At 41.1% G+C, this 27,604-nt stretch overlaps 1 protein-coding gene across 2 annotated transcripts in view; it reads left to right on the plus strand.

Moving 5' to 3' along the window:
- The window catches only part of PTPRG (protein tyrosine phosphatase receptor type G), a 414,402-nt gene that overhangs the window by 291,336 nt on the left and 95,462 nt on the right, over positions 1–27,604 (plus strand). For both annotated transcript variants that reach the window (XM_052776380.1, XM_052776379.1), the window contains exons 6-8: positions 9,712–9,778; positions 21,374–21,531; positions 26,272–26,464. In XM_052776380.1, the coding sequence (XP_052632340.1) occupies positions 9,712–9,778; positions 21,374–21,531; positions 26,272–26,464 (418 nt within the window). The remainder of the gene's footprint in view (positions 1–9,711; positions 9,779–21,373; positions 21,532–26,271; positions 26,465–27,604) is intronic.

Here is a 27,604-nt window from a genome sequence, read left to right on the forward strand (position 1 = left end):
TCCTAGGCAAGCTTAGCTGGAGCAATTAAATTACAAACCCCTGCAAAATGCTGGGGTTCCCGATGCCCATCTGAGCGGTTCCCTTCCACCCTTTGCATTTTGCCCAGCACATTTTCTTGTTTAGCCACCAGATTTCATTGTTTTATTTTCAAAAAAAAAAAAAGCTGAAGGTATTTTTTTCTCAATTGTACACGTTTGTACCAAATTCAAGCCAGGAGCAGAAGAAAATGAAAGCTAACTTCCATTCTTGGTTTCACAGTTTTGAGTTTAGCCTCTCCAAATGTGTGAAGCTGTATATCAAAGAGTGGGTGCTGTAGGATGATCTGGCTGTAGTGCTCGTTATATTTTTTTCATTACACCATTTCATTTTCCTCCATACTTAGGTCAAAATGGTTATTTTTACCTAAAAACTCCCATAAATTGCGCAGATTATGGAAACTCTAGAAGAGACCAAAATCCTTTTTTTTTCTTTTTTAAACTCAGATGGTGAGAACAGTTTATAACTGATGGCAGTTTTTATAAAATAGCCTCCATCCTGATAAAATGTTACCCCCTGGTGTGTCATTTTTCCAGCTGAACTGCTGGTAGGATTGAGAGATCTTGCACACTGCTGCTTAAATAAGTAGACTACATGCTCTATGAAGAAATCATATTATTTTCTCAAAGGAGAACAAGTAGGCTCAGTGCACCAAAATTGCTTTAAATAAACTTGCAGCTACTCTAGACTTTTTTGCGCAGCTGCAGATGGTACAGTCTATCAATCAAGCTTTCCCAGCTTTGAGAATCTGGCACTGAAGCTGTCTCTCCTCTGTGTTGCAATTACATTTTTGTCTTTCACAGAGCTTTGTATCTTAGATATTCTATTGCTACTAATCAGACTGTGCTTCTGGGCTGCAGGTATGTTCTGTTTTTCCTCAGATACATGCGTATTAAGATCTTTCAATAACTTGCTAATTGAATGTGCTGTTCACTTGCAGTAAATTAGCTGCATCATGCTTTCGAAGTGCAAGAATACATTGGGGAAACTAATGCCTACCTTATCAATGGAGTGAGTCAAAGTCTGGGCAAACGAGTGGCTTACAAAAAGAAAGGAAAATACATTGCTGGCTGTTCCTTACCATCCTGGTGGTTGCAAATCTTGTGATAGTGAATGGAGGTAATGCTACAGGGAGGGGAGGCTGCAAAGTCTTCCTCAACCCGGTGAGCTTATCAGTCAGCTGCCAGCATGTGTACAATGCACGATCAATGTTTCTATCCGCTAACAAAGAAACTCAGTGTGCACAAACACAACGTACTCTGAGCTGAGTTATTAAGTAGTACTTACCTCTACCTCTGAGTTTCATGCTCTTGCTTTTTTTGAGACAGTCTCTTGTATTAGCATGTTGCCTTGCAACGTGCTGCTGCAAATTCTGTTGTCTGTTCTTCTGAGGTAGCCTGTGCTGTCCCTTTGCTCTTTTTATGACACTGATATTTCAGCTAACCTTTGGCGTAAAAGTGACTATGCTTCTTGTATTTTTAAGCATCCCTACTGGACATAATGAAAGTGGAAGTTGCTGATCTAGGACTGTCGTGGTTTAACCCCAGCCAGCAACTAAACACCACGCAGCCGCTCGCTCACTCCCCCCCACCCAGTGGGATGGGGGAGAAAATCAGGAAAAGAAGCAAAACCCGTGGGTTGAGATAAGAACGGTTTAATAGAACAGAAAAGAAGAAACTAATAATGATAATGATAACACTAATAAAATGACAACAGCAATAATGAAAGGATTGGAATGTACAAATGATGCGCAGTGCAATTGCTCACCACCCGCCGACCGACACCCCGCCAGTCCCCGAGCGGCGAATCCCTGCCCCCACTTCCCTGTTCCTATACTGGATGGGACGTCACATGGTATGGAATACCCCGTTGGCCAGTTTGGGTCAGGTGCCCTGGCTGTGTCCTGTGCCAACTTCTTGTGCCCTCCAGCTTTCTCACTGGCTGGGCATGAGAAGCTGAAAAATCCTTGACATTAGTCTAAACACTACTGAGCAACAACTGAAAACATCAGTGTTATCAACATTCTTCACTCAAAACACAGCACTGTACCAGCTACTAGGAAGACAGTTAACTCTATCCCAGCTGAAACCAGGACAATGACATAGTTTGTCCCATCCTTGTCCCAGGATGTCTGTAACTAACTCGGGTCCAGAGGCAGCAGGTACAAAGCGACAGAGGGGATGAGCTAAGGCTGAGAGGAGCTGTGGTTGCAAGCAGTTGCCTTGCACTTAACCAAAGATGAGGGACAGCCAGAACACCTGACCCCAAAGTCAGTTCAATAGCTTTTAAAACCATTTTGGACTTTTAAAAAAAAAAAAAAAAAAAAAAAAGAGAAAGTGCAGCTTCCTCTTTGGCACTGCTAGTTAATATCTTACTGTAGATACCCTCTAAAGCTGTGATGAAATATGAAGTTAATACATCACTAGCAAGCTTTCAGTCAGAATGATGTATTATTCAAAGTGGAATTAGCTAGAAGGATCAATGCACACCCATTACTCTATTTAAAATAATCATTGGAAGACTCATTAACTTCTTTTTCCTTTCTTCAAACAACATAGTGAATGCGACATACAGGAACACCCTCTCCAACAGCATATGCACCTCTGTGACTTCAGTATATTTTCATTCGTAGCAGGATTATTAACACCTGAAGGCCAAAACCCAGATTTAACTCAACAGAATTTGCCTTCAAATCACTGAACCTGAAACCAGTTGCCATAGGCAAAGGTGAACTCAGCTCTAATGCACATTTTTAAAAAATCAAAGTTCAGTTCATGGCAGCATCTGTGTGAAGTAGTGCGTGTGCCAGCATAAGGTTCAGTGTCACATCTTGCCTGGGTACCTGTTATTCTCTCTGATTTTACACATGAGCAGCAACTTGAAGTATTAAGGGGGCTGTTTCCATTTCTTGTTTTCCCTTACAAATATATTCTGCAGGATACTTACTTTGGGCAGTCCATTCATTACACAGCAAATGCTTTCCATCTCCTAGCTCACCTCTGTCAGGCTGCAGGCTCTTGGCCAGATTTGTCCTTTTGCATCGACTCGTGCAGGAGATGTGCAATTATAGCATATATGGGGGAGATGGAAGAAAATATCATCTGTGGAGGAGCAGGAATATATCATTCTTGGATCATTTAGTGCTTGTGAAGGTGAAAAACTTAGAGGACCAAATCTAGCTTATCATTGTGTTGGGAGCTCTGTAGGCATTTTCTTGCCTTCACAGATAGCTCAGCGTGCTATAGTGTCAACCAGTATCCCTTCTCACCCGTCAATTCTCCTGAAAAGGTCCAAATAAATATTTTCTACTGTATTTCAAAGCAAAGCACATGTAAACTTTTCATATCTGTTCATCCACATTCTAGATCTGGCTGAAATCTTTCACTTCCTTTTATTCAGAAATGTTTAAGAAATGAGATATTTATCCACAACCAGATTTCACAATGTGGACTTCAAAAAGGAGACAAGAGAAGGGTGAGACAGTGGACTTTGTGCAGAGCAAAAGGGTGCATACCACAAAGCCAGGATGCATATCCTTTCTCAATGCTGCAAGGTTAAAGCATCATCATTCAGAAGGTTTAGGAGCAGGACCTACACAAGCTGTTAGCTAGCTCTGAAATAATTTGGCCCCAAAGACATGAATTTGAAGAGTTTCACAAGCAATATGCCAAGTACTTTCCATGAGAAAGGTATGTTTCTTTTGACTGTGATTATCTTGGATTCTTTGAAATCCCATTGCTGTGATGTTAAAATACATATTGTGTGGCATAATGTTCACATTAATGGGATTCTTCTCATTTCTGTTCTAAAACAGTGAAAATCAGGTCCTTTCCCCTTGAGACTGAGGACTGGCATCTGTCCAACACTACTGAGCTGATAAGAGAATAAATTGTTTAACCATGTTGATTGTCCTGAAACCCTACAGGACAATTTAATCTCTGCAACCTAGTTAATTTATAATAGTTTTCTTTTTCTTCTTAGTTGTTTGTACAGAGTGTTTGGAGACTTGAGTATTTGGCTGGTGAGCTGTAGATCTTAACTGCAAGCTGAACAGGAGCTGAAGGCGCGCGGTTGGGGGAATATTACCCCTGACTTTCACCGTTGTAATTGAAAGTAGAATTTGACACATTGGCATCTCTCTGTGTCAGCCATTGTCACTGGCTTCAGCTGCCACAGTTAAGTATGCAGTCATTCATCCTTGGCAGACACCGTCCTTTACAGCACAAGAGGATGGTCTTTGGATGTTAATGCCACAGCACTCTGGGAGCAGCTGGCTATATCGAATTCAAGGCATGCAGATTGTCTTGGCCATTTTACTTAGCAGATGGGTAAGGCTTGATAGATTGAAGATTTAGTTTCCAAGTCAAGGGCCAAATGTTGCAGTGGGAGAGAAAAGTAAATTATATCACTATTCGGAGGGGAAAGGCTCAGGTACTGTATCACAAAATTGTTGCCATTCATTTTCCTCTGACTTGCACAAAATGCATGTCATTTTGCCTTTCAATATAGCCGACTATGGCATTCTCCTTCGTTTTGAGATGCTTTGCAATACTGTCTGTGAGCCCATTTAATGAGCTTGAAAGCAGTTGCTGCAAATTTATGACAGTTTAGTAAGTCTAAATGCCAGGTTTTTTTTAAGGTGGAAATGAAAGAGAAATTTGTATTTCATATCACCCTGAATAGGTGGGTTTTCTTCTGTTCTTTTTTTCCCCACACCCTTTTCTTCAATAGAACAGATCTATTTAAACGTATTTTTAAAAAGAAAGTGTATTCCTTACTCCTGAGCTGTTCGAGCTATTAATATTCACGTACTTTTCACAAGGTGGCTGGTACCAGTGACCATTAGAGAGCTTTGTGGTGCTTCCCCCAGCCCTTCTCATGTCGGTGGGAAGATAACCTGGCTTTCGGAGAGGCTGCCCAGAGCAATGGGAAATGGGGGGAGTCTGGCCCTTTGGGCAGGGGTCTTGGAGGTGAGATCTAGTGTTGCTGTGTGGCCTCTCTAACTGCCTCAATGTGTTTTGGGGGATTCCCCTGGTTTTATTTGTTATTGTTCCTAGAATAAGCATTGTAAGCTCAAAATTTTCGCCTGAGACTTTTTTTTTTTCTGCTTTATAGAACTCTTTCCAGCAGAAAGGCAGGTCATGGATTCTTAAATGACTTTAGCATATGGTTTAAATTATATAGCATGTGGTATAAATTTTAACACTTTACAACTTTGCTGATTTTTGTAAAATCAGAGACTTCAGGAGGTTCCAAGTTTGTCCTGTAAAATAATCAGATGAACAGAGAGCTTCGGCTACTTAATGTACAATGAACGATGGAGAATGAGAACTAGCTGGGGTTTTTTAACTCATTAGAACATGCTGAGCTTAGTACTGCTGTAACACAGGGGCTTTCTACAGAGTAGTAGCTTGCCCAGTAAAGTCTATTTTTACATGCTGTGGCTTGGTGCCCGTACTAGCGTGATCAGCCTGGCTGTGGTGCTGTCTGTCCTTTCATCACACTCCTGCTCCGCTCCTTCGCTGGAACTTTCCTTGTTGGAGTATTAATAATTTTATCCTGAGAAGGTGCTTAGCTCCCTGGCCTGCCTCCTACCCTATCGACTCTGAGGGTAAGGCACTTTCCTCAGTAGGAACAGCACTTTCAAGCAAGGGGACAACAGGTTGTGCTGCTGAAAGGTGTTAACGCTGTTGTCAATAGAGTTCATGACTGATCAACCTTGTTGTTCGCTGAGGAATGAATCATTTCTCAGTCCCCACATTAGATGTGGGAGCTGTAAGTAAATGCAACCTGTCTAGGGTAATGATTTCCACCATGACTTCACTTGAAGAACATATCTGTTTTATGACTGCAGAATGGGGTCACTTGTGTATTACCTTTTCCTACATTGCGAAGGCTTGTTTCATTCATTGCATTAACATCAAGCCATTCATTCTACTCAGAATGGCATGTGCACCAGATATTGAAGTCACCCAAAGGCTATGATAAACAAAGAGATTTTGCTTCCTCATGTCATGTTCATCCCATATTTACCCTATGGTGAGAGGTCTGTTAGCACAGGAAACTGCTTAATGATATCTCTATGTTTATTTTTCCCTTGCGCTTAGCATGATAGTTACCTATTTATTTCTGCTGAAGCGGATTACAGGCATTTTTCAATTATAAATGATGCACACAAGCATTATTTATCCTGTTTACTGCAGACCTATAGAGTGTTCGTCAGTCTTGAGCAAAAGCATCTTGTTCAGGAAACAACATTTGTGGTAGTGGTACTGCGGGTATTTTAGGGCAATTTCAGGATGGTTTTTCGTCTGACCATTAATACTTGCTGTGCAGCAGCATAGCAGGTTTGTGTTTGCGCATGAAATTCCTGTGCTTGGGAGATTTTCATTTGTGACGTTTTTCCTCTGTTAGCCTCTTGAGGGAGGAGGGGGAAACTCATTGTTCTTCTCTCACAAAGAAAAGCTTTGTGCAGCTCTGGCAGGTGTGTGTTGGGTGAAGCCTAAGTGCTGAGACCCAGTTACAGCTGTATGGTCTTTCTCTAACTCTGCAGCCAAGGCATCCTGAGAAATGTGGCATATAAAGTCAATCTGAAGAATTCATTGCCGTTTTCCTTCAGGATATTTTCATAAGATAATAAAAAATACACTCCTGCAATACAGATTATATAACAGTGAAAGATAAAAACAGTTTGTAGAAGGATATAAGCTGAAGCTTCATGACATGGAATCATAAAGGAGGTCAGAAGGACACTTCTTATTCTAGAGATTTTTGTCCTTTTTTTCCCCTCTGCTTTTTTTGCCCTTCCTTTCCTTTAAGTATCAGCTGTTTCAGAGACAGGATTCTTGTATGGCTGAATCTCTGATCTCAGCCAGCATGGTAGCTCCAGGCCAGTTAAACCAGAGATGTGCAGCAATGGGGATAGAACTTGACATTTTGGGTTTCAGAAACTTTTTCTCTATGAACACAGGCAGAAAAAGGATACAGAGAAGTGCAAAAAAATAGAGAGGAAATTCAAGGTGGTTTTTTTTTTCTTAAGAACTTGAAGAAAAAAAGATGTAAGAAAAGGTTTGCTCTGAAGCCTGAACGATTCCACAAAATAAGAAAACTTTTGGGCAGTTTTCTAATGGTCTTGCTAAGATCCTGAAACTGTTGTAGTGAGGTGTGGGCGAACAGTGTGTGAGTATAAGGAAAAAGGGGAAAAGCATCTGGAAGGAAAATAAGACTATATCCCATACAGGTCTGAACTGACATCTCTGCAAGTGGTACTTGTTTGCATGTGATTTTTAAAGAAACATGAGATCCCACTCCCCATACCCTTGGAGAAAACATGATTACAGATGCATGGAGCATTTGCTTTCCAGCCCCCAAAGAAATAACGTGACTGTTGATTTCATGCTATTGAAGAACACAGCACATTTGCAGAATATGCTATCAAAAAGATTGCGTAGCTGGATCTATATAGGCATACCACCTCAGCAGATTAAAGGGGCGCTGCCAAGGCTGAGGTTCAGAATTGATCTACTTTGACAGAAAATCCCAAAAGGAAGAGTTTTAACCTTTAGGATTCTTTCCATCTATTTGCTTTCTTCAAACTGATTGCAGCTGTCACCAGAAATAAAAACAAAGCAAACAAAATAAAATGCTTTACAACTTATGGTTAGGCAGCAATAAATAAAACATTGTTCAAGTCCTGTGCAAGTTTTACTTACAGTCTTGTACTAAATTGCTGGTAGCGTTTTTAATGATTTTTTTTTTTTTAGTAGTAGTAGACATGGCTTGGAGAAACCCGAATAAATGGAAAAGATGCAGGAACATGTCTTGCAACAGCTCTGCATTTTTAGTGTTTACTGTTGGTTCTCCAGAAGCCAGACAGAACCTACAAAGTGGGTCCTTGGGTTCAGTGTACTGTGATTATTATTTATACAGAATCCGAAGCGTACAGAGCACCCCTTTGGGCATATGAAAGTTCATGCTTCAAAGAGCTTACAGCCTTCAGGGCTAATAATATTATTGCCAGTAACATCTAAGCTGTATATATTTCAAAGCTGCTGTTGCTACTTTCATAATTTTATTGCGTATCTTGCCCTACCTGATCGTTGCAAGTTCTGGAGTACCGTGACGAGAAAAGGATCTTCAATTTCCGTTTAAAACACCAAACCGAAACAAACCATTTTGTCTCTAGACAAGAGCACAAAAATGTGTCCTGAACACAACGGAGTAGTTCAAAGGCCAAATAAACAGAAAAAAGAAAGGTGGTTTGTTGTGGGTTTTTTCAGTGCAGTTGGCTAAGAAGATAATGAGATTTCTAAGATTCCTAATTAGTCATGGGGTAGAAGGACAAGAAGAGACATGTTTGTGCTTGTGAAACTTGGGCAGTGGATTCCAGTTTTCTCCCCAGGCCATTAAAATTTGTGATTTTTTTACAATAACACATTTTTTGGATATGCTGCGGTCAATAATGTCTTCTTCCTAAGAGTGCGCTCCAAGCTAGTTCTGCGCTTCACGCAACAGCGTGTTCCCTGCTGGGCACAAGGTCCTTTCTCAGGGATTTCTTCTTTTTTTCTCCACTCCTTTCCTCGTATGTTAACACATGGACATAAAGTGATTAAACTCTTAATTTTCCTCATGGCATTGAGATCACGGGCAGGCAGCAAAGTACAGAGGAGCTCTTTTGTGTTCAGTGTGTTTTCCCATTGGGAGCAGTTCATCCAAAATGATCAACACTGCTCAGGCTTCTGATACTGGCTGGTGGCAAAAAAAAAGAAAAATGTACCACGTGAATGAGGTACATGCCAGTATTTATTTCCCAAAAGTAAATTGGCAAGTATCTTAAATAGTGGAACATGTTCACAGAAATTGTGAGTTATTCCTTCAATACCTCTGAAGAGGCAAAAGGTTAAAAAAAAAATTGCATTATTGGTTGTAAATTCCTTGGCTGTGTTACAAGTAAGTGACTGAAGTGATGGGTTTAATTTGGAAGTTGTGGAGCTCGACAGGGTTAATCCTTCCTGCTGCCTTCCCCTCCTCTGTCTGGTGCTGGGTCTCCCCGTTGCAGAGGACACGGGTGACTGCTGTTTGACAGAAGAAATACTGTAGGATACCAGTTTTTGGTCTGGCAGTGTAGGCAATTACATTGTCAAAAATCAGAGATTTCTTCTCGATCCTCTCACAAAGCTTTTCTCCCCTCTCCCTTGTCCAAGTGACACTAAATTAAATAAATGTAAAAATATGAATAACAAAGAGATGCCAAGGCCCAACTCCGTTAGAGCTGAAAGGGGTCCAGCTTCACTGATTTCAGTGGCAGCACCAGATTTATTCCCGTATCAGTAAGAGATGAACTGGTCTGAGATAACTTCTGTTTATCACAGCAGTTTTCCTCTATGAAAGCAGAAGTAGATGGAGAAAAATCAGCTGTCTGTTTTTAGGTTTTGCTGGCTTGATAATATGGCTAATGTTCTAATGAATTCAGAGGACGCTTTCTTTTGATTTAACCTTCCTTACTTTATTTTATTATGCCCTGTATCTTTGGCATTTGGTGAAGAGCCATTGTAAATGTGAGAACTAAGCAGCTTGTTAGATAACATCTTTTTTTTTTCTTTAGAAGATTAAACTGAGACTGTTCTGCCTGGTGCCAGAATAGATGTAACCAATCCTGTATCCTTTGCATGTAGGTCAATCAGAGGGACAATCCAGCACTGGATCCCATTATCCATGGGTTGAAGGGCGTCGTACATCACGGTAAGTAGCAGCTTAAACTTTCTTCTTGCCAGGAAGGGGAGAAGGGCAGGAATATTGTCCTTAAGGGATCGGGTCACCCCTGGAAGGACACAGTGAGCCTGCACATTCCTCATTCACTGATGTTTAAGGGCATCACAGCCATTATTTGATTGGTAAAGATCAGAGTAATTTGTTACCTGAAAATGGTTTGGGGTTAACAGTAAACAATTTGTTTCTTTTCAGTCAGTGCTCTAGCATGCGTAAGTTATCAATCAAAACCTACTGCAATGTATCATTCATATTAGTACTTCGAAGGCAGCGTTGATGCCTCGCTCCTGCTATTTATCTTCTGTTTGCTCTAAAAATACTCCTCTCTGAAGTTTCTATTTGTTTATAAATTATTTGTCTTTCAAATTTAGGGAGCTGATAATGAAACAGAAAATTAACTATCTATGAAAATTAATTAAACTTTGCAGCAGATGAACATCTTTCTAATGCTGACATAAATACGATCATTCGGCTGTTCTGATGCATATAAACCTATTATCCTTGAACTTATAGCAGGTACTGAAATAAATATTAATATATTTTATACTTTTATAACCAGTTTTTACTTAGGAATTTTCCTGAAACCTTATCACAGGTAATGCATCATTAGCAATGACATCAAGATGCTCCAGTTCCCAAAGTACTCTTGTCAGGTTTTAATATGATGATTTGTAAAGTTTTAATAATCTCATTGTAATTCAAAAGGCATCTGCTGGAATGGTGCTTGGTACTATAATAAATCTCCATCCCATCTATAGTGCTGTGATAAAACATCTTTGCACCTTTTCCGAGTATTGTCTTTAGACATTAGCTAGTGCTGTAGAGCTTAACAAACATTTTTTTTCTCTTGACTGCAGACCTAAAACTAGTTGACAGTGTTAAATTAAAACAAATAGGATTTTGGATTAATTGCTCTACTTTCAGAGTCATTTAACATTGCAACTGGGAACACCAATAAATCCAAAGAAAGTGAAAAATAGGGGTTAAATGATAACATAAAGTCCTTCATTTAGAGAATTTTCCATAGGTTTTGCTGTTTATAAATTGCAGTGTTCTGCTGTGAAATAAAAACAACACACGGAGCTGAAAAACTGTGTTGTTTTCCACAAAAATAGATGTTGTTATCTAGCTCCCACTGGGTAACAAAACAGGCTAGCAAAAATAAAGTGAGGACGAGTTGGGCTGCAAGGATTTTTCAGTGGCTATGTAATTTGACACTGAAGTCAAGCTGCCATTTAACTGGACCAGGATCTCCTTTTAGCTTTGTTCTCTACCTGCCTTCTATTTCAAGACTCTCTACACACTGCAAGCACGACAGCGTTTTAGCCATCTCATCGTTTTAATTCTGCTCCCTCTCTTCCTCCTCGCTGCTGCAGCCGAAATAGCCACTAGTGGATAATCACACCGGTGTCTCCTAAGAGTATTATTCTATTCCCAAAAATAACTGTTTGGCTAGGATGTGACACGGTCCTGAGGTTATGATTCCTTGACCACATAATGATTAGTCCGTCTTGGTGCTGCCTACCCGCAGCAAGATCTGGGTGGATAAAAGGCGTTTATTTTTGTTTTGCTCACAATGCACAGAAGGCTGCTAGTGTTTCAAGTAAAGGAAATTGCTTGATATATTTCAATAGCTTGTTTCCTTTTCAAAACATTAAGGAAGAAAAAGAGGAAAATCTTGCTTTCCTTCCTGTTTCAAAGGCCCTGATTAAAGGCCTTTTCTAAGGTTCTTCTGGTGGCTAGAGTAAGGGAATTTCCTCCTACAAAGTAGTTGTTCAAAGAAATTGTTCTTTTTAACTTAAGTATTGATGGAATGCTTCAGTGAAGAATTCTCATCCAGTATCTCTCTTTTAATGTTATTATACAGAATAATAGTAAAGATGTGAGCTTTTATTCCAGACACTCTCATTTCTTTTCCCGATGAAAGTTACTTACATCTTACATGAGCACGTTTTTATGAATTTATCTGAAAAGCTTCTTCCTGCCTTCCATTTGGCTGCATTCAACTGGGACCCTAAGGCAACATGGACTTTTTGGCTGAAATACAGTGGAAAACTCTTGTGGTTTTTGGATAGAGTGGTTGGATCAAGCAGGCATCCAACAAAAGGAGCTGGAGAAAAGCAAAATTGAAACCTTAAGTTTCTTTGCATTTATTTCCATGCCCGTGTTGGTATTAGGTGGTCATCACAATACAGAGGCACATGCCTATAATGTAGAAATCAAGAATACATACGAATGTTGAAATAACTACCTTGCTTTTAAATTAGACCATGTTCGTATATCCTCTGCTGGCTGGAGAGACCACCAGCCCCTCAGCTTTGCTCCTCCCATGTGCCTCATCTCAACATGCCTATTTAAGTAAGATTTCCTTGGTTTTCTGTATCCCTCTCCCTCGAACTGGTAGAGCATCCTTCCTGAGTTGTGCTAGACAGTCACTCCTTCCTCATAGTCATTCAGTTTTCAAAGAGGAAATTACACACCCACACAAACACTCATCGTCATCCTCATTTCTTCATTTGCCTTCTGGTGGTACTAGAAGGCCTGGTCCTATATGGGGACTCCACTCTGCACCATGCTGTATAGGGCACCTGTGCTGGCCTGTCCCCGTAATGGTGACAGATCCAATGACCCTTAGATGTAGGGATGGTACTGATGAGTGGTGAGCTGGTTTTTAATTTTTCTTGCATAGCTTTTCATTTTTTCTGTGAAGTTCTTGTATTCTTACAGTGCCCTTCCATCGGTAAGTGAACAATTTAAGTGTCAGAAGGACTTTCTGTGGAAGAGAAAGCAATTTTTGCTTGAGATTTCATCAGGGATTTGAATTACTTACTAATTTGATGGAACATAAATAATTGTGCCCTTCACAGTGTCACCAGCTTAGTAACGATGATAGAGAAACGCACACATAAAAATCAATACTGGCTTAGTCGCTACTCAGAGTTCACTTTGTTTTCTCATCTCCAGGCATGATTTCGTAGAATCTTAATGCCACATTAAGCTTAATTTTACATGAGCAACCATATAAAGTTTCTTAGCTGGAAGGAAAACCGGTGGTGTACCAAATCGCCTAACAATGTTTGGATCAATGATAATGCTTGTGGGTTTGCCCCGCATCTTCCTGCCAAACTGTACGTTCCCATCACGTTGATGCTCCCCAACTCCCGCATCCGCCCTCGCAGAGCATTGTAAAGGCACACGAATGCCGAGGAGGCTCTTTTCAGAGCTGTCAGATGCCTGTTGCTGCTTTTAAAATTGCTTTCAGTTTTGTGCTCTGCCAAGGATTTGTCACACCTCCCGCCAGCAAGGTGCTTGCTATTCTCACTCCTGCTTTCCCTGCCGCGAAGTGGACGGCGAGCATGCGTCTGCCACGGAACCCACCAGGGACTGACAGCTGGGAGCGTGCAGCCCTCTTTCTGCAGAAGGGATGGAGTACAGGCAGGCGTGATACAAATTTTCTGATGCCAACTTGCCAGTGTCTTTCAGCTCTGACTGCTGGAGGTCTTTTTTAGCTCCTCTTCAAATGCTCTTCTCATCACAAAAGCTGATGGGAAAGGTCTCCAGCAATGCTGGTGCTGGTGGGATGATGCACGTCCTTAGCTGAAGTTGGATCATTAGGTAAAGTAATAAAGTCACTAGTGCCTGGCTGCACTTGCACCACACGTGGGCCAGTCATGGTGCTGCAAATCAGACTTTTCTGCTTCTGTTTTGCTGCCAGTGTCCTTGGCTGGGTGCCCAGCCCTGAGCCCCTCTCTGCTCCTTGTCCTTCCTCGCAGTGCTGAGGAGCAAGGGGCAGGAGACGGAGCTGCTCTTGTGCAAGGGCTGAGGAGGCTCCCGGGGCCTCAGAGAGCGTGGTTGTGCCCTTGTGGGAATAGGGAACGTGAAATACCAGGGTATGTCTTATACAGTCGATTTGCATTAAAATGGCTACTAAAGCTTTTGTCTGCCACACGCTTCAGCAAGATCTCAGAGGAGCACCTAGCAGGATGGAGCTACTGCACAGAAACATTGCTTTTTCCCACCTCTGCTGTCTTTGACTTGCCCTTTTTAGTACCATTTTGTATGTAAGCCTCTTAGAGATGCCTTTTCCTTGTTCTTACCAGCTGCCTGAAAGGCATTAAAATGAGTCTCCTTCCCTGATGTCAGTCCTGAGGGCAGTGCCTGGTGCTGGAGGCTGCGCAGCATTTGCCCTCTCCCAGCCTGGGCATGGGTGCTCTGCACAGTCCTGTTTTGCCATGCAGGCAAATGGTTGTCAGAGGAAGCAGCAGCTCACACTACCCCAGGCCCCTGGAAAATCCTTCAGGGTGATGGAAACCATGTTTTGTCACTCTGTCCTGTTCTTTGTGTCTGTCAGCAAGAATCTACACGGATCAGCAGAAAATTATTAGCAGAGCACAAATAAATTACCACAGCAGAAAAGCCTCTATTACTGTCACAAAAATGAGGCTCTTATTCCCTTCCTTGTCAAAAGTGAGCACTGAAAATCAAAGTGCAGCCAGATCAAAAGCTTAGGTACAAAGTGAATCGATGGCATCTGTTGCTTGTTTGAGAACATGGGGTGGGGTGAGGGGAAGAGAGGAACCTTTGTTTATTTAAAAGGGAGTTTGGAAAAAAAATCTTGCTTTTTTCTTCTGCCTTTGTATTATTAAAATGCCATAACTTAAGCTCAGCATGGAGCAGAGTGTGATCTTGGGTCTCCCTCAAGATGATTGAGAGGTGTTCAGGCAAGTTAGTGGTGACAACCAAAGTTTCAGGGGTTACTGGAGAGACCATACCAAAATACAGTGAAACAGAATTGCTTTAATAATGGAAAAGGATAGAGAATAAATATGTTGTGCATATCTCCAGTTGTCCTAGGCAAAAAGGCAGTGAATAACCTGTTAAAATAAATCAGCACTAAAAAGGAAGCAATCCAGACAGTGTTAGTTACCCTGTGGATCTATCACACCAGAAGGCATAATAACAAGAAAACACCATTAGCAGCATGACAGGCTTTTTCTTTTGTTTTTAACTTTAACCATAACACCACCTGACAAGCTGTTTGCTTTCTGCACCAAATATCCAAGGGTTGTAGAGAAGAAAGGCGAGGGAGAGGGGTGAGGGTGAGATGTGATACCATGGGACCTCATCTTTTAAAGTAAAACTTTGAAGAAACCAGCAGCTCAATTTGGAACAAGGAAGGCCATCAAAGGGAGAGCAGTGCATTGTGTTAAACTGAGAAGGAAATGTGGAGGAGCATTTCTTTTTCCTCGGGGATGATCTGGAGATATTCTTTTGTTTTCTGATCTGTTCTTGTGTTCACAGTCAGAGTAGCCATGTGAAAGGGGCCAGGACACGATTGCTGTGGAGCAAAGGGGAGGAGGAGGGAAGGGGAAAATGAAGATGAGAGCAGAGGTGATAAGTTCACACCTTTATATAGGGCAGCTCTGTGTATAGCTGCAGGGGTCCGTATCATTTAAACGAATAAACAATGGAAGTGTTGGAAATCTCTGGTCCTTCACCTGTCTGCTCTGCAGAAAGCAGTGCTGGTCATGGCTGAGTAAAGACCAGCGAGGTGACATAGAATTAATATATTGCACAGAAAAACTAATTCAAACTAACAAAAAGAAGATTGCAGTTGTTAAAGGTTAAGAATTAAGGTTGATGCTGAATGTGAACAAAGCACCTGCAGGAGGAAGGAGCTGGGTGCTTTGCTGGTGGGTTTTGAGGATGTTCGCTGAGAAGAGAAGGGTGGTGAAGTCTGAGAAAGTGCGGTTTTGCTGTGGCTCCACTGAAGCAGACGTGAATAGCCCATGCTGCTGTGGCCGCTTCTGCTTCACTTTGCCCTACCTCTGCAAGAGTCCAGCTTGCTCCAGGGATCCTCTTCACCTCTAAACTCCTTGTCATAGTTTCTTTTTCCTCCTATTGCCGGTGCCCATTCTGTATTTCTCAGTTTCCGTGTGCCTCCAGCCTTGTCTCCGCATGCACCTCTGCCTCAGATTAGGTTTTGCGAAACCCAGAGTAGTCTCATCCCAGTCTAGAATGGCAACGGCTGCTCTGCCAAGCTCTGCGTCAGCAGTGTTTAAGCATTAAAGGTTCAGAATTCTTTTTTACACTTTTAAAGAGTTAAGACCTCTCCTCCCCAGCTAAACCTTTTCCTCCTAAGCTGTTTTAAGAGAGGGAGTGAGAAAAATAAAGCCTGAGACCAACACCTGGCATGGAAATGTTCAACTTCAATGTTTTTGCATAGGAGACTTGCCTTTTTTTTCTTTCCTCCTGTTTTTCGTACCACTCACTGGTTGTCTCAGATTAAATTGGTCTGCAGGACTGTGTTATTATCTCATTCCCTTCCTCCCCACCATGCTGTGCTTTCTGTGTCCTTACATTTCCTTACATTGCTCAGCAAAGGCTCTGTTTTTTAAAAAACTAAATAAAAGTGAGAAAAATAATTGCACAATAAATGACAAGAATTACCTTGAGTACAGAGGACTGTCAGAAACTGCTTTTCATGCTGGATTTACACAGCAAGTACTCATCTGCTGATCTTTTCAGTTAAAGTAACATACAATATTTGTAATCTCATATTTAAAATCACCACTGTGAATCTGGTCTGTAGCTCTGGTGTGCAGCCTGCCTTATCTAGGGAGTTCTGGCTCAGTGGGTGTGCGGCATGGTGTCCTTTTGATTATTTTTGTGAGTTTGCTTTTTAAATGTTTGAATGCAGAAGCTTTAGAATGACTTGGCTCATTGTGAAAATGAAATTGGCAGGAACATTGTTTAACAAATTTGGGAGACTTTCAAAGCTCTTCATATTGGTATTGCAGATTTTAGTGATTCAAAGTGTAGCTGGGTAACGTTTCCACCTATCAGGAATTGCACATACGTTAATTTTGGAAATAAGCTCATTTTAAGATATTGTTTTCAATGCAGCCAAGTTCCTGTTTTCTTACAGAAAAGCATGATAAAAGTCCCAAAGCATTCCATGAGATATAAATGGACTTGGCATATAGTTATTTTCTTGTGATCTCCAATCCAAGTTCCTGTTAGATTTAAAAAGGGTTTTGATTACAGATAGTTGTATGCCATTTACCTGCATATCTCAAGAAGCCTCTTACTCTACAGTGATTTGGTTAAAATTCAGGTCTATCTTTATCCAGTGTTTTACAGAATATATTTTTAGCAAGTCAATCCTTGAACTCAAAATGTTCAACTGATGGCTCTTGCAATATAATATTTGTTGGCATCATTTTGTGAAAACTGCAGTAGTTGGTGGAGACATATTGGTATCTGGTTTAAGATCTGATTTTTTCCTCTGCTTAGAAAACTATTGTGCATAATTCAGTATTAGTTCACATCTAGTGGTGATGCCTTGACAAAGAAAGAGTGTAAATAGGTCAGCTTTTTTAAAGCATGCCTGCAATTGCTCTGCCTTTGAGTTGAGTTGTACAAAAAATGGCCCTTGGTCCCATGCAAAACAGTGGGGAGATTTACCAGCCCAAACAAAGAATATACTGGGTACGACTTTTCACATTGCTGTCATGGGAGAAGGAACAAGAGGTAGACATGAATGTTGTATCGGAAGGTCAAGTATGTCACCAGCTGGCTCTGTTAATTGTTTTGTTTGTGGATGTAAGAGTTAAAATACAATATTGTCCTTTTATGCTGTGGAACACCCAGTAGTTTAAATGTCACATTCATTGTCTTAATTGTCAACAATGAATCTGTGGTACTTGCTAATTTTTCCTTTGGAAATATTAGAGTGAACACTTTTTTACGAGCCTTGGTGCTGTAAACAAAGTATTGCTGTTTGTTGATAAAATTGGCTGTACTGCTTTAGTGAGGCATCTCAGTGGATGTTTCAGGTGCTGCTCTTTTCTGCATTGCCTGGGAGTGGTGGCCGCAGCAGCAAGTTTATTGTTGCTTTCCCAGAGGAATGCTCTCTAGTTCAAGGGCCTGTCGTTAGGGTCACCATCTCTGGGCCTCCAATTTCCTGGTGGTTTATTTTTCTGCTTGGGTGCCTGTCTGCGTTCGGGTGCTGAGATGGGAGTAGGACAAGGAGCAGCAGAAGGGACTGCTTCGGTGTGGGGCTCTGGTTTATGCGTAAGAACAAGTAGGTGGCTCATGGATCGGTTTTGTAGCATTGATTGCATTGGTTCACAACTATTTGCAGGTTTTCATTGGTGTGTTTTATGGCTTTTGTCTGCCAGTTATTTCCTAGTACCTGTCAGCAAATGCTGTCTTGCAGATCGTGTAGCTCCCAGCCTTGTCCGCTTTCTCCCTCCTAGAAACTCCTCACCCTGCTCAGTCTCTTCCCAGCCTTCTGGGCACAGTTCATACCCATCCCAAGCACTGAAGATGGGAAATAGGAGCTGGTCATAAAAGACAGTGAAGAAAGGTTTGATATTATTTCCAACCTTGTTCTTTCCCATTTAGTAGGAATTATATGCACATATATGTGTATGTATATGTATATAAAATATTTCTAACATATTCAGTGAATGCTGTTGCTTAGCTTGCAAATTATTTTCCTGACAGTTTTACCAACAACAATAACTGTTTTAAGGTTGAAATTTTAAAAGTGACATGACTTCAAAATCCTATTTTCAAAAATGTCTCAAGCTCTTAGGAACGTAACTTCATGGCGTTTACTGTTTCTGTATGCTCTTGAAGGATATGGGAGGTAGACTCCTGAATTTCTAAGTCCCTTTTTCTTTAAGCTTCATGTGAAGATCTGTTTGTGACTCTAGTTTCTAAAACTCTGCACCATACATCTAGATGGAAGTGATAGAAATGGATCATCTGTTTTCAAAAGTGTTAGGTTATTAAAGCATAATCAATTGATTATCATCTATTTTAGTAGTCATTTTAATCCAATTATATGTATTTTTTTAATTTTAATCTTTGGAATTCATTAATGAAAACTTACAGCATTGCTTGTAGCCATGAAAAATTAGATCGAGTACACCCTGCCCTACTTAAACTGTGTATTAGCAAAGCTACTTTTTCCTCAAGAAATATTCTTTTTCACAGCTGACTATGACTTTCCAAATGCTTAGGAAAAAAAATCTCCCTAATTGATAACCAAAATGTAATCATAGTCGGATACTTCCAGTTTGCATTCAAATAAGGTATTTCTCTGTCTAAATAAGCTTCCCTTGGTTGATTATTCATATTGTAGTTCAAAATGTTTAAAAATGAAAGACAGAGTTGGATGAAATGTAGACTACTTAATACAGTGTGTATTTAATATAAAAGTCATGCATTATTCATCTTTGCAATTTGAATAACTTTGAATTTAGCATCCCTGTTCTTCATCTTTTCCTTTGATGAACAATTAATTATTAAAATATAATATTGTCAGCATATGGCACAAAAATCCTTGAAAATGTAAAATGAGCTTCGTTCTCCTGCCATCCTTTGATAAAGGGATACTCCATATTCTCGTTTTCTCACTGAATGTTTATCCAGCATCTTAAGTGATTCCATCATTCTAAATAAAAGGTTATAAAAGTTAAAAATAGTTAAATTGTTAATTTTAACTGAAACATTCTTCCTTAAATACAAAGAAAGTGTGCCTTTACCTCCCATCTATTTCATATATAGTCATTGGCTGCTAACGCAAAAAGGATGTTTGCATGTTCAAATACTCTTTCAGATTCATAGCGGTCCACTGTGTGCTTGGCTTCCACATAGAGAGAGACAGTTTCTTAAATAGAAAACCCATGTCATTTCGCTGTGAAGATGTATGTGTGCTGCGTTTGGAAATCAAATCCTGTGACTGAGTTTGCAGTTTTTCTAACCAATTTTTCCTGTATAAAAATAAGCCAATCAAATTAAATACGACCTTTTGCTGTGATAATGACTTCTTGATTAGAATCTCTTTGAACTTTGGCCAATCATCTATATTTTACTATTTATTATCTAAGCACATTTTTTTTCCCAGAGGTATGCTATGAAGAGGAAAAAATGTGGTTTATTATTTGTTACCTTTTTGGAGATGCAGAAGTGGTTGATATCTGCTTGGATTAGAAGGAAAGAAATTGTTAATGAAGAGATTGCAGTATTCTGTCACAACGAACACTTTGACTTTAATAGAACTACTCATATTTTGGAACGCTAAAGGCTATGAAAAGATTGTACGCCTGTTGATATTGTGGGGAAGAACAGAAGATGTCTGAAGTGCATCGTCTATTTGCACCTTGCAGCAGCAGTGGAGGAAAAAATCCCCCTGATTATCAGACTGCTGCTCAGAGGTATAGGCAACTCTTGATTTGATCAAGACTTCTAGAAAACCGTGGGATGCTGTGGAAGTGAATTCTGTAGACTTCATCTTTTTTCTTTTCCTTCTGACTTTGGAAGATGTGTGTGTCAATCACCAGCCTACCTGCTTCTCTGCTCTGCTGCAGGGGGAGCGGGCTTGCTTAGCAGCTCTGATGAGACAGAAAGAGAAGAGTTCCTGCTACCCAAATGTGGACTCTTGTTTGAGGCACGAAGAATACAGAAAGTGAGGAATAGAGATGTATGGGAGAGCCTCCTGTGTCAGCATGCCCTGAGGCAGTGAACACCTTTGCACAGGCTGAGAGGGAGCTTTGGCCTGTGAGTCAACATAAATTGCGGAGGATAAATGCTCAGGAATGGCAGGGAAATTGTCTTGCCTGCAGCTGTTCCCTCCTTTCATTTATTTATTTTTCTTCACAGTGTTAAATATTACCAGCTTGTCACTGTTAGTTGAAGCTAAATGCTTTCAGTGCTTAGGTTTGCATTTCAGGCTGTCCAAGGAGCTTCTCAGAGGAAAGAGGTTGTCCCCAGACTGCTGGACCCTGGGAAGGAGTTTCTCAGGTTAGGGAGAAGAGGCAGCTGGTTTACCTCTGAAACGTATTTCTCGTGCTGTGCTGCCTGCACCTAGCAGCAGCCCCGGCAATGTCTGTGTGGCCGGGCACAGGCAGTCCCAAATGAGCACCGGCTGGACGCTGCTTCGAGCATCACGTTGAGCTTCAGAGGTGCCCTGCAGCCCTGCTCTGCAGCTCATCCCCTGGCAGCTCCCAGAGAAGTTTGGCTGAGCACCATGGCTCTGCCTCCACCATCTCAGCAACCTGCAGAGGGATTGACCCTGCTCCTCCATCCCTTTCCCTCACCGGTGGGATGGGATGGAGACACTACCCAATGCTCTTTGGTGGGGCAGGAGCAAGCAGGACCACTGGGGCCCGCCTGTGTCCCCGCTGGGTCTTGGGGAGCCCTCACGGCCGTCAAGCTGAAGAGCCATTTGTTGAGTGCTGAAACCACTGAATAGGGTGTTATTTCTATGCTAACATAAACCAGTGGAATAACAAGGGCATTTCACACCTGCACATGTTCAAAATAGGAGCGTGTGTGTTCAGTATAGGATTGACTAGCATTTTGGCTGCTCTTTTAATAATCAACACCTCAACTCTTACAGAGCCTTCCTGATAGGGTGTTCTCACCTTTCATTATATATATATATGATAAAATATGTTGTTGCCATTACACCTTGTTAGGCTGCCTATCAATGTGATGTCTGTTTTAAAGACATGTAAAAAAAAGTGTAATTCTGCTTGTCAATCTTCTCTGCAGAGAAGGAGACCTTTCTGGATCCCTTTGTGCTGAGGGACCTTCTGCCGACATCGCTGGGGAGTTATTACCGCTACGCAGGTTCTCTGACTACTCCTCCATGTAGCGAGATCGTGGAGTGGATCGTTTTTCGGAAGCCTGTTCCCATTTCTTATCATCAGGTGTGTTTATTTTGTTAGTAAAGTCCATCTCTTGATTTGCCCTCTTTAAGACAGTGTTTTCAAAACCCGCCGTTTTAATTTTGAGAACAAAAATGTTTCTGTTGACAAAAAAGGAAGTGTTGGTGATATTTTTTTTTCTCGTAAGTAAAATTGTTTCTGAACATGAGCCATCAGTCTTAAGAAGACAGTACAACATGAAACCCAGTTTCCTTTCAGTGATTTATTTGGTATTGTTTTTGTTAAGATTAAATTAAGCTATGGTGTAAATTTTTACATGGAATTCCTTTTTATTCTTTTTAATTGAAACTTTCCTTTCAAAGTAAAGTGAGTGATTTCAGTTCTGCTCAGATTTAGTAATTTGAACTAATTACATTAGAAAAGACATCTTTCCATTAATTCTCCATGCTTAACTGTTTTTATAACACAGTAAAGCTGCCATTATGTGCTCAGAGAGCTGGTGCACAAATCTTTAAAATTAGCACATAGCAACTTTTAATGCAAATAGACACGAAGCCTGTGATTTGTCCGGGGAAGAATGCTCTCGATAAAGTAATGGCTAGATGGAGTCAGATGTTTACCAGTTAAGTGTATTTTGATGTTGTAAGACTGTTGTCTTTAGAAAGCCATCCTGCTGAAGTTAGTCTTTCCTTTTATTCATCTGGCATAAGCCACTGAAAATAAACTTTTAAAATACACTAATTCTGTAAAGCATAAGTGAATAGTTCACTAGGTGATCGTGACTGAAAGATGCTGGTTCTCAAAGATTTCAAAAGGGTGGAAGGCGATCACCATGCCCCTGCTCCAGGCTTTTGTTCATGTTTTCTAGATCCTATTGCTTCTCCCATAGACTCTTTCATCTATTTTTGAAGGGCTGCGTTCAAAACTGGTTGCAGCACTTCAGCTGGGGCCTTCCCGAGGCTGAGGGACATGGCAGGAGTCATGTGTCTGGCCACCCCTGCTGGTGTTATTTTGCCTTTTTCACAAAAGCATGACGTTATTGCCTATGTTCAGCTCCTGGTCAGCAGGAACGCTTTCGCTAGAGGCTTTCCCCAGAGCGCTCTCTAGCAGTGCTGAGCACTTCATGTGTTCATGCAGCCCGCGGTTCTGGCTGAAGCGTGGGACTCCTTGCACATGGTCCCAGTTGAATCGGACCCTTTGTTTTTTTCAGGCTATTTCTCTGATTGTCAAGATCATTTTGAATTCTGTCCTTGCCTGCAGGATACTTGCAATCCCTTGTAGCTTTTCACTACATCAATAAGTTTACTGTTTATTATTTGGTGGCTGCGAGGCCTGGCCCACGCTCAGTTTTATACCCTGTAAACGCATCAGGTGGGTCATGACTTCTTTTTTCTTTTTCTTTTTTAACAAATGCAAATAAACTGATAAATACCAATTACGGCCATCACTATAATGGTATAGAGGTACTTTATCCTGGCATAGCTTCTTTCCTGTGCTGTACAATAGTGACTGTGCCAAGTCAAGCCTTTAAAATTTGGCGTTGTGCTGCTTTATGCGTGCATGTGTGGTTGAAGGGCTGGGAATTCTGTGTGTAGACAGACTTTCATTGATACTACAACACATGTGGAATAAATAATAGTATTCTTCCCCTTGGCAGCTCTAGATGGGTGTATTTTAAGAGCCTGCCACCCTGCCATTGCTATGATTATTATTTGTTCCTCTAACAGAAACAGTGCAACATAATCCATTGCCATAGTTCAACCTTCTTTATCACAAACCCCGTGAAGCAGCCTGTAATCCCAGAGGAGGAAAGTGATATTGTTTAAGCTTTGTTGCTGTTCCAATTAAATCCTTGCTTTTGTGCAAAATACCTTGCTGTAAAAAGGACAGTACTGAAGTGATCCATTTGTGGAGGCTTCTCTATTTTATTCTCAGTGCTCCATCATCGTCATCTTTCCCGATAATTAGACAACAAAACAAGACAAGCCGTGTCACCCTGCAGATGCATTGTAAAGCTAAGTGCATTCAATGACCCAAACCATGGCATTATCTCTTGTAATGCATACCTCAGAGTATCTCATTGTGCTTATAACAGTTTCAGTATTTTTAATTGCCATTTGTATATCAACCCTTAGAAAACTGTGCACATCAGGCTTTAATGGTTTGTAAGTACATGACTCGGAGTTTTAGATCAGGTTTCCCTGTATCTACAATAGTCTTACAACAGCTTTTCATTTCTTCTTCTGAACAGGAGCTCTTGTACTCCTTGAAGAGCATGAATGTAGCTCCTTGACTGCAGCTCTTATAATATTTTTTTTTTCTGGCAGCTATAGATAAATTAATTTCTCATTTGTGGTAGATAATATTTTAATAGTAAAAATGAAGTTGAAATGACTTATATATACTTCAACACATAAAAGGGGAAGGTTAAAAATCATATTTGAATTGGCAGTTGTTAAAATGCAATTATACCTCCCCAAGGTAGCATGGCAGAAGAAAATATTTTAAAAGTTCTCTCTGAAAGTTTAAAAATTCAATTAATGTCATGGATGTATAAGCCTAGAGACTTGACTTCAGAGAAGCAGTTGCTACCCAAGTTCTTGAGCTTTTATAAAGTAACCTTAAGCCCTGTTAGCTGGCTTCATCAAAACTGCTTCCAGTGCATGAAGTGCAAAAGATATGTAAATATTCACATGAGTTTTGGTCTGTGCTTTTATAGAAGGTCATAGCAGGATCATCTGTAGTTGGTTTTTTTTCTTAAGACAAAAGTGTAAGGTAATAGTCCCTTTACCCCCTTTTTAACCCATCTGTCAATGCTTCTGAGGGTCTCCTGCTAATAATTAGGAAGCTGTTTTCAAGATTTTTTCAAGGTGTTTCTCTGAAGAATCAGAGAGAGAATGCAGTTGAGAACCAGGGAATAAGGCATTCATCTAAGATGCAGAAAAAGTACAATCCAAATCCCACCATCAGTACCTGCAAGGCTGGAAGCGGTACCTGAGCTTCCTGCCAGCAACGGGAACTGGTCACTGGCTGTCACCCCTCCCTGCTGGTCACCTGCTGTCCCTCTGCCTCAGTTTCCCTGCTTATACAGTAAAAGTAGTTATGATTAAGGGGAAGCTACTGCTAAAAATGTACAAGCCTGAGTTGTGCTGTTATCTCAGAGGTGATTGCCTGTAGCGGGACTCAGTTCCCTTGTTTGTGTATTTTAGTGCAGAGCTGTCAAATTCAGGATTAGAGCTGTGAGGTCCATCCTTTCTCCCTCCCGCTATCCATGCACTGTTCCCACTGATAACGTTCTATACGTATCTCCATTAGCTGGTTCAACACACCACCCACTCCAGGGTGACTTACTTTTGAAATGAAATGTGTAAAAATTGACTCTTTCCTGGCCTGAGGGTCAGAGAAGTTTTACAGATTTCAGCCTAATAACTAGCATCGTCAAACCCAGCAGACTGGGCAAGCTGGACAGCAGCAGCAAAAGGGGGTTCAGACTACTGGTGTGAAGGGAAATTAAATAACGGTAGTGAGTGCCTCTTGATTCAGTGGATCAACTGAGGCTACAAAGATAATTTTTCCCAGTTGCAAGTTTCGGGACTCTCACACACTTCTCCATAGCTTTTAGAGTAGATGCACTTAATGAAAAGGGTGTAGCTTTCAAAGTGACCTGTCATTAAGCTACAAGTGTAATTCAAGTCCCTTTTTAAAGTCTTGGGCCAGATTCTGTACTCCCAAAATCCATACTATCAATATATGTAATTGATGTTGATGTAAACAATATCAGGACTGAATCCTTCTCAGCTCTGTCTTGCTCACTGTTTCCAGCAGCAACATAACTAATTCTAGTTCTTGACCGGAATGATAACAAGCTATTACTAGATGTTATACTGACCTTGATAGCTGTGAGAAAAACATTAGCTGAAAATATTTTCACCTTAGTTTGGTAGAAATTTCTTTCTAAGAAATAGTAAGATATGAAGTAACAGAAAAGTTTTCCAATTACATTTCTTCCTTACAGGTTAATACATTTTATTAAAAATAGCTCAGATCTGAATCCAACAAAAGAAACTTATTCCCAGAGGAGTATATGCTAACTGTGCCTAAATACATTCATTCTGTGTTATTTTTTTCTCACCCTGTAGTTAGCTATCAGAGGAAACAGTGGTTGGTAGGGAGGTCAAGACACTTGGAACTGGTAGTCCTGAGGTTGCTCCCTTCTGCTACTGACCTGCTCCTGGGCAAGCCAGCTCATGGGTTTTGGTGTCCATCCTGTAAAGGTGTGACAACTGCAGTGACCTCCCTGTGAAAGTGGTGCAAGAGCTGTCTGTGAAGCTTAGCCTGGCAGCTAAACTTCGTGCGGTATTCTGAGAGAAGGTAGCTTTGCCCTGTCCTGGAGAAGGCTCTTGAGGTGGAATGACCTGGAAGCGCTTTTTGACGCGATACTGCAAAACAAAACAGTGCCAGCTGTGAGGAGGGTTTGGCGTGGCTGTCACACATGAAATCCTTCCAGACAAGGGGTCTAAGGGCAAATGTTTCCTTGCCCATGACAGACATCCACAGGTTGCTAGAAGGCCTTCTCCCTTGTTGGGCAGGATAAGCACTGTACCGAGATAAGACGGTTGGCAGTGATTTCAGTGGACAGCCTGACTTCCCATGTGGTTTATCAGTCTTGGCATCAACATTTTGCTTCCTGCCATTTTACTTTCTTATCAGCCACCCGGATTTCACCACATTGTTTTTCTAATTAATGTCCTTTCTCTCCCCTGCCACGATGGCTGCCATCAGCTGGAGGCATTCTACTCCATATTCACCACTGAACAGCAAGACCACGTCAAGTCCGTGGAGTACCTGAGAAATAACTTCCGACCACAGCAAAGCCTGAACAACAGGAATGTGTCTAAGTCTGCCGTGAAGGATGCTTGGAGCCAAGATATGACAGACATCTTGGAAAATCCACTCGGCACAGAAGCTTCCAAAGGTAGATTACACTTATGAATTTTGCACTTTGACTAATAGGAGAATTTTTTTGGTCTACTTTGTCATCAAATGGTGTCAAGGATAGCCGTGAGCTACCAAAGAAGTAAAGAAGTAACGCAGGTTATGCAGGCATTCCTTGTTGCTGTGTGTCAATTAATTAACTAATACTGTGGGTGCCTGCAATTACCTGTGAAACTCACTGTCACAAGGTGCCATGGCGATAAAGCCCCAGAATATGTGAGTCTCAAACCGGCGATGTCCCTGTTTCTGCCAACTGGCTGTAGGGCCTTAGAGATGCCTGACAAAGGGGAAACATGAAAGGACAAGGTCAGAGGTAAAATTTTGGCCCCGTTAGCACTGACTCATTGGGTGTTTGAATAGGAATAGAGTGTCCAGATGTGGTTATGGGTTTCATTTTTATAGTAACAAGACTTCTGAAGAGCCGTTGACCTCTTAATTCAACGTTTGTATCAATCTGCTGGTAACAGTGACAGGGGGGAAAAAACCTCTTCCTTATAGGCAGGTGATTTTCTCATGTCTTGCTGAAGTGTTTCATGTGTCTTTTTGTAGAGCAGCTGGTGCTTGCTTCTGTCAGACACTGGATAATGAGCTGGATGGACGGGGGTGGGAGAGAGGTTGCAGTCATTACGTTGGCACAGACAGCCCTGGCTAGAGGAGCGCATCAAAAATTCTGAGAGAAGTGTATACTGGATAAAATAAGACTAGAAATAAATATCACTTACTACCTTTATTTGCCTTTATTTTATTGAATGGTGTTATTTATAGGTAGGAGGAATGACATGCACTTCCCAATCTTCAGTCTCGAGAAGTGCTTGGTGCTTAACCAGTTCTGGGTAGAGGTAAAGAAGAGAAGGGCAGTTTGCCAGAAGGAAACAGCTGAGCAGATTTACAAGCTTCCCTTTCGTACCTGGCATTTTCACCTGGCCAGGCACAGAGAGCGTAGTTTTTAGAGGATGTGAATCATGAAAACAGCTGCATTCAGCAACCTCACCCTCCCAAGAGAGTGCTGGAAGAGTGTATTTCTCAGGGCTCATTATTCTGTGAGCATGCTTATTTATTTATATATAATATACGCGTACACAAACCTCATGTACATTAAAGGCAGCCTTGGGATGGAGAA

Source organism: Harpia harpyja, chromosome Z (assembly GCF_026419915.1).
Source record: "Harpia harpyja isolate bHarHar1 chromosome Z, bHarHar1 primary haplotype, whole genome shotgun sequence".
NCBI lineage: Eukaryota > Metazoa > Chordata > Aves > Accipitriformes > Accipitridae > Harpia > Harpia harpyja.